The sequence below is a fragment of the Phalacrocorax carbo genome, chromosome 4 (assembly GCF_963921805.1).
Source record: "Phalacrocorax carbo chromosome 4, bPhaCar2.1, whole genome shotgun sequence".
Classification (NCBI taxonomy): domain Eukaryota; kingdom Metazoa; phylum Chordata; class Aves; order Suliformes; family Phalacrocoracidae; genus Phalacrocorax; species Phalacrocorax carbo.
The window spans coordinates 57,082,028-57,094,726 of NC_087516.1; the positions used below are offsets into that span (position 1 = coordinate 57,082,028).

General features: G+C 41.0%; 1 protein-coding gene across 1 annotated transcript in view; it reads left to right on the forward strand.

The window, feature by feature from the left end:
* The window catches only part of TET2 (tet methylcytosine dioxygenase 2), a 73,919-nt gene extending 63,370 nt beyond the window's left edge, over positions 1-10,549 (forward strand). The window contains 4 exon segments of the mRNA XM_064450819.1: positions 2,140-2,200; positions 2,310-2,633; positions 4,094-4,454; positions 5,773-10,549. Coding sequence (XP_064306889.1) covers positions 2,140-2,200; positions 2,310-2,633; positions 4,094-4,454; positions 5,773-7,187 — 2,161 coding nt within the window. The 3' untranslated portion in view covers positions 7,188-10,549.
* The last annotated feature ends 2,150 nt before the right edge of the window (positions 10,550-12,699 follow it).

Below are 12,699 nucleotides of genomic sequence, written 5' to 3' on the forward strand. Positions count from 1 at the left end.
AATAATTCCACTTAAAATGCTTTCAAAAGTAAAGCCAGCATAATTTGGTCCACTAAGTAGAACTAATCTTTTCACCTACATCAACACAACAAAATTAATTCACACTTGAGCAGAACTCTTCGGCTCTGCAACACAGATTTCTGGATTTAGCATGATTCACCAGCTAAACTAGCAAAACAGTCATGAAGATGGTGTGAGATTGGCAACAGTGTCAGAAGGCACTCAAGTATCATACTGCGCTCAAGTTCTGAAGCCAGTTTCAGTTCTGCTCAAGTGGCAGATTAATTTAGTTTTCACCGAAATAGCCATTACAAACGCGCTTTTAAAACAAAGTTTCATATTTGAACACACTCAGTCCCGCATACGCACACAAGTGCCTGCACCAGCCTTCTTGTGCGAGGGGATCGTGCGTGCATATTTTCTGTGAAGTGGTGCTCACAGGTACTAGCACATTTAAAGCTTTTATGAGGTTCCCAGTTGTGGCTCTCTCTCATCTGCATTCCTTTACCAAACATCTCTCAGATATTTACATCAAAATTTTACAACATACCCCTTGGAAACGCGTAACTGTTGGCCTTTGGATCCTGAAAAGAAATTCCAAATTCCCAGATTTATTCTAATCCAAGTCTGGATTGCTACTACCATTACAAACATTCACAGAACTTATAGTCTCCAAACTATCAGCATCACTGCAAAATATGATAGCATCTTTCTTTCCTGTTGACAGCATTACGCTGTAGCAACCAGCCCAAGACAGATTTTCAACTGTAACAGAAACAGTAAGCTAACACAAAACTGTCCATTTTTATTTGCCGTAAAATTCACTCCTTTACTGCATATTTAGTAGCAACTAAGGTGAGCAGATTCGATACAGACTTACCCAGTTTCACTTAGCTGATCAGGTAATGTTTGGAGACTCATTATAGAGGAAACTGTGGCCGTGCACCCACTAGATGTGGTTATCAGTCCAAGTATCTGAGAGATTCTGCAAGAGAAGAAAGGAAGAGGAAGAAATAAAAATGAGGGGGTGATGAACAATAAAATGTTTTCTTGCTTGGACTGCTTTGCTTTTCCCACAAAAATTCACACAAGGACTTTTCTCCACGTAAGCCATGGTCCTGCCCAACACTTCTTCAAAATACATGCTTTTACAGGTTTCAATTTCTACCTTGTGTAATAAGGCGTGTTTATAGCTTGGCCTATTTCAGGAGTTTCATGCAGGCCTTGTATTTGTGGGGAAACCCTGATCAAGTTACTGTCAGTGGCTTTAAAGAGAGATGATCGAGGGATAAACTGTATGGTATTGTAGAAGGTTCTAAAGCCCGCCCTAAAACCAATCCGCCTTTGGATCCTGAAAAGAAATTCCAAATTCCCAGATTTATTCTAATCCAAGTCTGGATTGCTACTGGATTAAAATCTAGTATTGGAAAGGGTCCGTTTTTCCAATGGGTCCGTTTTTCCAACTGGACCCAACAAAACATCTCGGAGAACAGTTGCACCAGGATACTTTAACTGGACAGTTACAGTCTGGCTAATATTTCAGACCACTGTCATTTAATTCCACAGAAGTTTACATGTTTTAAGTTTTGTTCTGCTTTTATTTTTAGATTCCAGGGAAGTAAATATTCTAAATTTTAAAAAGAAAGGTCTATTAGCAAACTAGACATGTTTTTAGTGATCTTGGATCAAGACTTGGCAAAACTTGTAACTTCACCTTAACTTAAAATGGGCTCCATTAAGTGTAGACGTTTTTGCATTCACTTGAAAAGTTCAGGAATTTCAGCAAAGCATTTTACATTCATGGTTTCATTTTTAGTTTTCTAAATAAAACATGAAACCATCATTTGTCTAAGGCTTGATCTTCCATTACAAAATCCTTTCTTTTTGTGTAAGGTTTATTGTTGCATTATCAACTCTTTGTAAAGCTCCTTAATAATGAGTGCAGGGGTAGAAGGTACTGTCTTGACCGAATCATCTCTCTTCTCGGTCAGGGGTTAGAGCTCTACTTAAGCTAATGAAATATATGCTTAGTGCACCAAAATAATTACAAATCAAAAAACAAATTATTATTTTTCATGAAGTCATCCTGAAGTCAGTTTTCTAAAAGCATTTTCCCTTAATATCTTGGTATATTTCCAGTCTACACAAACATATCACCGTTACAGTGCCAGACACTGAAACCATGCACTGCATGTGTCGTGTAAAAACACCAACCGCTGGCAGAGAATCAAAAGTAATATGCAAGGAAAAGTATTATTGGCCAATTTCGCAGTCACGCCAGAGACAGAAGCTAACGGTGAACAAAGCAGCAAGGAACAAAGTACAGATATAAAATTGCCATCGAATTGCTCGATTTTATTTGCCTTCAAGATCCGTATGTTGCCACCTCCAAGACGTTAGGAGACTTGCATGTTGTCACGGCAGAGCATTCAGTGCTCATTCCATGTACTGGAGCACCCAGCTCGGTTGCAGTGATACCTGTCATCTCTTTCCAGATCGAGTATGAACACAGAGCACCCGAGTGTCGCCTGGGTTTAAAAGAAGGTCGCCCATTCTCAGGAGTCACTGCCTGCCTGGATTTTTGCGCTCATGCTCACAGAGACTTGCACAATATGCAGAACGGGAGTACACTGGTAAGTCCGTGATGCGTATAGGCTCCTTACTCCAGCACTAACTGTCTCCCGTCTGTTTAAATCTATACTTGCATAACAGATTGCAAAAAAAACCAGAAGAAACATTAAGCAGTAATTGAGCTAACTTATTACCCTTACACGATTTTTCGTTCAAATGAGCGAGACTTATGGTGTATTAAAGAAAAGTTTAATAAAGAACTGGTAAAAGAGAAACCGTGGAGCAATGGAAAGAAGGTCCCAGCAGGCCCGAGATGCCAGTTTCAGTGTTCCTGACACAAAATGGTTTATATTTGTCATCTCGAAACACTTTTTTCCTAGCAGCTTTGGATTGTGTCTTCTAATAAGATAAAAAGGGAAACAAATAACTTCTTTCCAGGAGAGTTTTGGAAGCTGTGGATTTCATTCCTGCTGGGGATGAGCCGAAAGTCTGCAAAAGCCTTGCCATCCTTTGTATTGTACACACGCCCTTTACTCTCTTCAGTTCTGACCTCTAGCATGTACAGCAAAGGTTTTGTAGAAGATACCAGGAAAACAAGCTGGTTTTCAATGTGTACTGGGTTATTTCTGTTCCCTGCCTACTCTCTCTGTGACAATACTGTTGCGGTAAACGTGAGAAAGAATAATCTTCAGTTCTGAATAATCATCATGGTTGTAATTTGAAGCAACTACCTAGATCCACAGTGCAGCTCTTATTACAACCAAAGAGAATATCTACTTTTTTAATACCAACTAAATTTTTCCTCTTTCCTGGGTCTGACTTAATTGACAGAGTCAACCACCACCAATACAATATTATTTCTAGCTGAGCTGTCTTCCTAAAACTGGCTGATGCAATGATTTTGCTACAGAATATATCTGTATCAGCATCTTTTCCACTGAGATCCTCCCAATATGTTTTAGCTGGAGCTAACGCGATGAGCGTGCTGCGTGACACAACAGTAACTTCCTTAAATCTTATTATTAAGGCTACAGTGACTTGCTCCTTTGCAAAGTCCTGGAAGTTGCCATTGTAAAGGGGTGCAGAATACAATGGCAGTAAGTTATATTGCACGCTATTTCTAATAGGTGGCTAGCTAATGTATTATAGTGTACTCACCTGAAAATTTTTTCAAAGTCCCAGGTTCCACTGTTTTAGCTCTCTGGCCATGGTACAGTGGATCACAGAGTTTATTTCACGTTAGGGTAATCCCTAATTATGCTGTTCATTTCAGCACAAGTACAAGAAATAGATACATCCACCTTCTGTGTCTGTTAACACTGTCCAACAGAGCAATGGAAGAAACGAAATCGCAGGCTTGTTGTGATATGCATAAATTGCACAGAAACTTAAAATTTACAAATAGCTTGCCAGATGCCAAAGCCAACAGTGGCGGGGCAAGGTAAAACGCACAGGCTGGTATTTCAGAGCTCTTTGTCTCAGACTGGTTTAAGAGAGTTACTCTAACACACCTTTCTGACAGGTTTGCACACTAACTAGAGAAGACAATCGTGAAATTGGCCAAACACCAGAAGACGAGCAGCTCCACGTGCTCCCATTATACAAAGTCTCTGATGTGGATGAGTTCGGAAGCACTGAAGGCCAGGAGGAGAAGAAGAGGAATGGCAGTATCCAGGTCCTTACCTCCTTTCGCCGAAAAGTAAGGATGTTAGCAGAGCCAGTTAAGACCTGTCGGCAAAGGAAGCTAGAAGCAAAGAAAGCAGCTGCAGAAAAGCTTTCCTCCTTGGAGAATGGGTCTAGCAAAGCTGAAAGAGATAAGTCTGCTGCAGCACGCAACAAGCAAGGCAACTCTGAGGCGGCAGGTCATGCAAAGCAGCTAGCAGGTAAACACGTGAATCTTACTGGGATCTTTATCAGCTGTGGTAAGCTTCCTAGAAATCAGGGCCATTTATAATGATTCTCAAGAAAACCATTATTCTCAGCCCAAGAACACTGTACAGTAAAAAGGCAAGAGAATTCTTGACAGTAAATATCAATGTTGTCTATTTATAGTTACTAGAGTGCCAAATTGTGGTCAACTCTGGAGAAGGGAGAAAAAAGTTTGTATGAGAAATCCTTTATTGTTGGATACTTAACACCTGCAGAAACCTGGTGCTTCTGCAAACTCTGCTTGTCACCCAGTGTATTGTAAAGTGCCTTTAAAAGACCAGTAGTGCTCGAAGCCATGAAGAAAAGCGTGTGATGCTGCTGCCAAAGAAAGAATGACCTACACATCACTCACTGTGTGCCACTGTTACAGAGAACCTCCTAATTTGAGGGGATTCAAGCCTAACCTCTTTACCACTATTTATACTCTCTGCTTCAAGACCAAAAGCAGAGCGGGTTTTTCCATAGTGGAGTAAGAGTTTAAAAATCCACTTAACAATCCCTGGCAGTTTTCATCAGTAGGTTTGAGAGTCCTGAGCAAAGGAGTTCATCGTGGCTATTTTATTGTTACAGCAACTTTCTCAGAGAGGAAAAAAGTGATACATCCAAGGCCACCCGGAAGGTCACTAAAATGCTTAGCCTGGTCAGCTGTCCCATGACACAAGCTGGGGTTGTAACCATTAAATGATGCCGTTTCACTGTAATGAATGATGTTTTTGCTCTTAGGTCTTCAGTTCATCTCACTTGTTACCGAACTGTTCTATCAGGGAATGTCACTGTTGGTTTTGTACATAAAGCTAGGGACTCTTTTTTTTTTTTTGAGACAGTCCTATTAATATAGATGAGAATAATTATTTTATTCTTGGGGAAAAGAAGGTCACCTTGTGCACGGCTGTTTAGGCGCACTTTGATGCTCCATTTCATGGACTACTTAAACGATGATTCAACTCTTTGGATTTTGTGCATGTGACTGAACAGATTGCACTGTCCTCTTTTCCCCCATTGCCGCTAGCATCTGATCTCGCTGGATACAAGCCAAAAAGGATGAGTAGCCTTAGTATCTGTTCAGCTTCTGAAAGGATGGTATTTGGCATACGAGAAAGGGAACTTCTGTTAACATATCATATGATACACTTTTTTAGAAATTTTATAGATACGTGTCATGAAAAAGTCTATAAAGTAGGTAGTAGTTTGTTGGGTTTTGTTTTTTTTTTTAAAAAAAAACAACCAAGCGTTTCGTTGTGTTTTTTTTTCTTTTTCTTTTCACATCTACAGATCTTTTACGCCTTTCAGGACCAGCCACACAACAACAGCAGCAGCAGCAGCAGCATCCACAGGGCACTCTCCCTAACAACCCTCAGTCAAATCCTATTAACTCTTACTCGGGTTCAGGTTCTGCAAATCTCTATGTAAGGTTGTCTAATCCAGCCAGTGCTTACCCAAGCTCTTCGTACACTTCAGATCCCTATGGAGGGTCCAGTCCCATGAACCTCTATACAACCTCATCACAGCCTGTGGGGTCTTATTTGAATTCTTCCAGTCCCATGAACCCTTATTCAGGATCATTAAGTCAAAATAACCAATATCCACCCTACCAATGCAATGGAAACATACCTATGGACAACTGCCCCTCTTACTTGGGCTCCTACCCTTCCCAGCATCAGCACATGGACTTGTATAGTTGCCAGAGCCAAGACCATATGTCTAAACTACGTCTACCACCCATTCAAACGTTATACCAGCATAGGTTTGGGAATAACCACGGTTTTGGTCCCAAGTACTTGAATTATGGAAACCAAAATACGCAGGTAGACTCCTTCAGTAACTGCGCCATTAGACAAAACGTACACCACGTAGGGTCTTATTCCTCTTACTCCACCCATGAGGCTGACAGCCATTTTATGGAGGTTGCCTCAAGGTTAAAACCTAATCTGAGTAATGCGAGCATGGATTATGCCTCCATGAGTAAAACCAGTGAACATCATCACGTGCAGCCCCCTCCACATTTGGCACACGACTACCATTCTGCTCCAAGTATGTTTAGTGGTCCTCCTAATTCACTGCATCTCCAAAATAAGGATAGCGAAATGATTTCACACGCAGTTAATGGTTTGTCTAACATGCTTCCAGGTCAAAACCATGATAGGACTACTCCCCAGGGTGGTTTAGATAAAACCGATGTGCTGAATCCAGAAAAAGCAGAGGATCCCGATGAAGTCTGGTCAGATAGCGAGCAGAGCTTTCTGGATCCAGAAATTGGAGGAGTGGCAGTTGCTCCATCTCACGGGTCAATTCTCATAGAGTGCGCAAAACGTGAGCTCCACGCAACGACCCCCTTAAAAAATCCCAACAGGAACCACCCCACCAGAATATCCCTTGTCTTTTACCAGCACAAGAGTATGAATGAGCCAAAACACGGTCTGGCTCTGTGGGAAGCAAAGGTGGCCGAGAAGGCAAGAGAGAAAGAAGAGGAATGTGAAAAGTACGGTCCGGACTACGTGCCTCAGAAATCTTACGGCAAAAAAGCGAAGCGGGAGCCCGCCGAGCCGCATGAACCCTCAGAGCCAACGTACGTCCGTTTCATCAAGTCTCTTGCACAAAGGACGCTGTCGATCACCACAGACTCCACAGTAACTACATCTCCATATGCCTTTACACGGGTTACAGGGCCTTACAACCGATATATCTAACTTCACACCATTGTTGGTTACCTCATTTGAAGAAACACCTTGTCAGTAGGGTAGTTTTTCTTTCGCTTTTGGGGAAGTCAAGGGTGGAGAAGAAAACAGTGTTTTTACGAAACTCATCAGTGGAAAAAGCCTCAGCACACCAGCAAAAAGAGGTAATCTCACTAGCGCACTTATTTTCCGCTGATTTTTAAGTGGTCACAGATGGCACGTAGGAAACAAGACCAAAGCATCCTATGCAAAAACAAAAACAAAAAAGTGTTTCACGATTTACATTTGAAAACACTGGCTCCATCACTGAGAGAGATAATCTGCAAATGGATTATTTTTTTTTTTTCTTACAGTTTTGCACATCTGTGGCCACTTTTAATGCCATCAAGTTTGCATAGTCATGGAATAGGAGCAAAAAAAAAAAACCCTAAAAAAATAATACTGTAGTATTACAACTGCAGGAATCTTAAAATAACATCTGGTGCTGAATCTACGATGTACTGAAATACTGGAATTATGGCTTTTTAACACGCAGTTTTTACTGTAATCTTATTAGTGTCTTGATTTTATTTAACAAAGTAGATAAGTATAAAACGTAACGAATAGACAGCAAAACACTGAATTTGTTTGGATATTCTAAAACCATGGTGCTATCTAAGAGAATGGTGTCTTTATTTTAACAGTCGAACAGTTAATGCCTTTATAACAAAGTGTCGATGATGTAGTCAGATGTTCTTCAACAACAGGGAGGACCTTTTCATTCATTTATGTATTGAATTCACCTGGTGTTAAAATAAGCTTACTTTTTAACATATGGGAATTACAAAGACCTCTGGATTTTGCTCATCCAGTCAAGTCCTAGAAAAGGACGATAAACTAGAGAGAGAGAGATATTTTTTTTTAAACAGTGTTTCAAAAGCACTTTGTCTACCTAAGCTTGGCAACTTGAACAATGCTAAGGTACTAAGACATTAAAAAAAAAAAAAAAAAAGAGTTTACTTTGATTTTAAAATGCAAAGATAATTTTTTTAAACTAAAAAAAGCTTTTAAATACTTTTGGTTTAGCCATGCATCTGCTAGTGGCCTACATATCCATTTTTAATACAGTCAGTTATGGTAAAAATGGGGCTTACTGGATATAAGGGAATACTTTAGTACACAAAACACATGTTTTTCTGGTGCTCATCTCACACAGCTATACTGTAAACTGTTTTCTACAATTATGACAAGTTCATTGCTCAAATATGTACAGTTTTAAGGAAAGATTTTATATTAACCACAGGTAATAATTAGCAGCATGCGACAGACTACAACTAGCTAGCTTGGGCTTCTGCTGTTTTTAAAGATCTGTAAGCTCTTCGAATGCTGAATGGCAGATTGCTTTTGTGTTGATAATTATGTACGTTGTGGTGTAAGTCATTTCTCGGTGCAAGTGTCCTCTTTTCCAGGAAGATTGAGCAGACCGATGCCTACGCAAGATGAATGAAACAGGGTTAGTTCTGTGTGATTCCGTTGATTAAATAGAAAAAAAAAAAAAATAGGCAGCTGGCTTGCTGTGGTGGTTTTAAATCATTAATTTCTATTAAAAAAAAAAAAGCAGGAGAGTTGTATAGTAAATTAAATTGTAAACAAAACTTTTTTTAACGCAATGCTTTAGTATTTTAGTACTGTAAAAATATTAAATCTATATATATTTGGGTTTTGAGCTGAATTCACATCATGGTGCTACTCAGCCTGCTACAAATATATCATAATGTGAGCTAAAAATACATTAAAAGGTTTGAGTGATGTTCCTACTTGTCATATACCTCAACACTAGTTTGGCAATAGGATATTGAACTGAGTGTGAAAGTTTATATATTGTATACCATCTTTCTCCCCCAACAGCCTTCGAAAAAAAACAAACAAAAAAAATTTAAAAAAATAAAACACAAAACAAAAAATACTCTCAATACTTGACATTTTAGCAAGTATAACTTGAACTTCAACTTTTTTTTTTTTTCTTGGTTCTAAAAATTCAGGGATATTTCAGCTCATGTTCTCCTATGCCAACGTGTCACCTGTGTGTATGTAAAGCTGTTGTAGGTTAAATATATTATTCTGGGGTTTTTTTTTGTTTTGGTTTTTTTTTTTTTTTTCCAGGGATTTAATGCTTTTCTTTTGAATCCCTTCTCTAATTTTTCTTGTACATTTATTGATGGAACTAAAACTAATTTTGTAAATTCGTTAGCTCTTTTTATTGTAATGAAAGTGTTTAAGAGATTTAGAATGTTTTGCCTGTTTCAAATGAATAAACAAAAAGAAAGTAGAATGCACTGAGCTGATTAAAGGGAAAAATGTAAGGCAGGGGTTTGGCAAGTGACTGTTTGCTAGAGTTGTTCAAGTCACTCTCTAAACAAGGCTTCTCGGATACTGTAATGAATAAAATAAAATATAAGAAGGTACAGTCTGTACAAGGGCTTCCCTAAACACGCAAACCTCCATGTCCCAGATATATCTTGTGCAATATACTGTAATATTAAGTTTGGTCGAAAGAAATTTTATCTACCAGAACCACAACCCAACTCGAGGAAATCAAAGGAGGCCTTGGGGTTTAATGGTCAGCTATTTATTGTGGCAATTTTGTTTTTTAATTCTCAGTCTGTGACTTTACCCACTGCATTGAAACAAAAGTTTCGCCTTTAAAAAAAAAGAAAATTAATGATGGTTATGTGTCAGATTAATTAAATCATTCTAAACCTTCATCTTTCGGTGATTTTTTTTTTTTTTAAGTCCTACGTTACTCACGTAATCCATAGCAGACGTTTGGTTAATGTGCTGTGCACCGTCATTTGCCAAACTGCTGGCGGCAGGAGCAGGAAGCTTAGTTGGTGAAACAGTTTTGTATTGTAAATACCTGAACTGTAATTTCTCGTGTACAGAACCCTGCCTCAGTTGGAACGAATGACAAAGCAGACATAAGATTGCTTGTATAGGATTATCAGGTTGACTATAGCCATACTTGAAGATGCTTCTGAGTGGTGTCAACTTTACTTGAATGAATTTTTCATCTTGATTGACGCACAGTGGTAAAAAGTTCACTTCTAAAGCTAGTGGTTAACTTGTATAGGAAACTTTAGCAGTTTGACACTAAGGTAATGAACTTCTGTGTGCATTTTCTATGCTTATGTTCTACTTTTTTTTTTTTTTTTACTTCAGTTTCATCCATTTTCATTAAATGTTTGGTATGTCTATAAAAAGAATCCAACGATGGTTATAAATACTGTAAGTATTGTAATGTAATGCAGGTTATTTGAAAGCTGTTTATTATTATATCATTCCCGATAACGCTGAGATGTGGGTGTTTTTAATAAAATTTATATTTATTTAATGCACTCTAAGTCTGTCTTGCAGAAACTTGTCTTTCCCGGTCACTTTTATCGGCTAACAAAGCCAGCGCAGCGAAACGTGGCCAGCCAGGGGTCAAGAGAGCCAGGGGAACTGGACAGCGGTTACAGGGCCAAGGAAACTGCTAGCTCAGGGAACTTGCACCTAAATCCGTGCTATGAGAAAGGGAGGGAGTTGCGTACTTCAGCAGCTTAGAAATCGAATGCGTCGGCTGACGCACCGGGACAGCCCAAGCTGTTCAGCAGAGCGGGCCCACACCCCCACACGGGTTTAGCCCACCTCCACCTTCCCCGACTCAAGCATCACACTGAAACAAAATGCATCACCGGGGACTTCAGAACAGGAGATCTAGGCATCACGTTTATTCCTAGCTCTGCTTCAACTCCTGCCTCTAACCTGTTGGGGCGCTCGCTACCTAGCCCAGGCTACCGCTCAATGAAACGTGTGCTTACAGTGAAGGAGGGTGGCATTTTTATGGGCAGGAAGAGGCTGTAGAGCATCCCCGCTGGTTTCCTACTGGTGTTTGTGGAGACAGATGAATATGGCATATTCACTGCTGGAATTTCCTCAGTGCTCAAGTAACAGCCACAAATGCACACCTGGCAGAGGCGGGACAAGGGGGAGACTCAGGGTTCATTGATTGTTTGGGGTATTTATCTCTACCTGTTTATGCATTTTTTCAGTTGATTTCAAATTACTCCCAAGTGGTGGGATGTTCCAACAGATAGCATTATTGTGCCAGGGGAGGTATAGATGGGATATTAGGAAAAATTTCTTCACGGAAAGGGTTGTCAGGCACTGGAACAGGCTGCCCAGGGAGGTGGTTGTGTCACCATCCCTGGAGGTATTTAAAAGGTGTGTAGACGGGGCATTTAGGGACATGGTTTAGCGGTGGACTTGGCAGTGTTAGGTTTATGGTTGGAGTCAATGACCTTAAGAGTCTTCCAACCTAAATGATTCTATGATTAAGAAAAAACAAAATTACAAAAGCCTAAAACCTCGTGTACAATGTAAATCACTCATAATCTAGAGAAAAGCAGAAGCAGTAAGAAAGTGTGTCTGAATCAATACCCGGACATACATTCTTGCAGGTACCAAACAAAAGCTTGTTTTCATGGTCTCTTCTTCTCAATGCAAGGTATGTCAGGACTGAATCCTGAAACGTTCTCTTCTGTGGGAAGAGACAAAAATTGCTCTCTCCGCGGTTGCAAAGTGATTCTGCGACAATTGGTACTTGAAGGCTATTTGAGCTTTCTTTAAGACCCCAAACTTGTTGTCAGCCCTGGTTACCCCATCCATCAATACCACACACCTTGGAAAAGCCCCCCTACTCTGTAGGTTCAGGTAGCTGAGAGTCTTGCGGAACCAGTGATTTAAAACACAAAAAATCCTTAACGTTCACCCCGGGCTCTCAGCATATTCCCAGATGGGAATGTCGTGAGGCAGGCTGGTGCGGCGTGCTAGCCAAGTGTTGCTCTTTTCCGTGCGCAGGTGCACTTTAATGCATTAGACAGCTGGAACCGACAGATGCACTCGCTTTAACAGAGGTCTGTCACTCCTGTAGCCTTCCCCGGAAAAATTCCTGCCATTAATGAACACTCCCACTGGCTGCCTTTTAACACAGGCAGCTCTCTTCAGCGCACGTCGACACCCCTCGCTTCAGAGGCGCTGCTAACATCGGCCCAACGCGCTCCCAGCCGCTGGGCCACCGGGAAGTCAAACCATACCTGCCCACGGCGCCTCCCCCACAAACACGGGCTCTCCCCGAGACGGGCCGTTCGCTCGGGCGCCTCGGGTGGCCGTGGCCGAGGCACCGCTTACCGTCACCACCCAGACCACAGGCCGCGAGCCCTGCTAAATCGCGTACAACTCGGGGTGCCCCGCTGAGCACCCAGCTCCCGGAGGTAGCTTCTGCGTCGCCTTCCCTCTTCTCCTACCCATCTGTTCTGTCGTTTTCTGCCTTCTGACATCCCGCAGAGAGGACATTGCGGCTCTTTTTATGGGAATGACTGAAAAGCCTGTGATGACAAGCCAAGCCAGGGTGAACAAAGCCCAGGCAAAAGTTAAGAGCAACAGGTGATTGTGCTTAAAGATACAGAAGAGCGCCCAGCATGGAAGAGTGGGGGGGGAAGCAAGC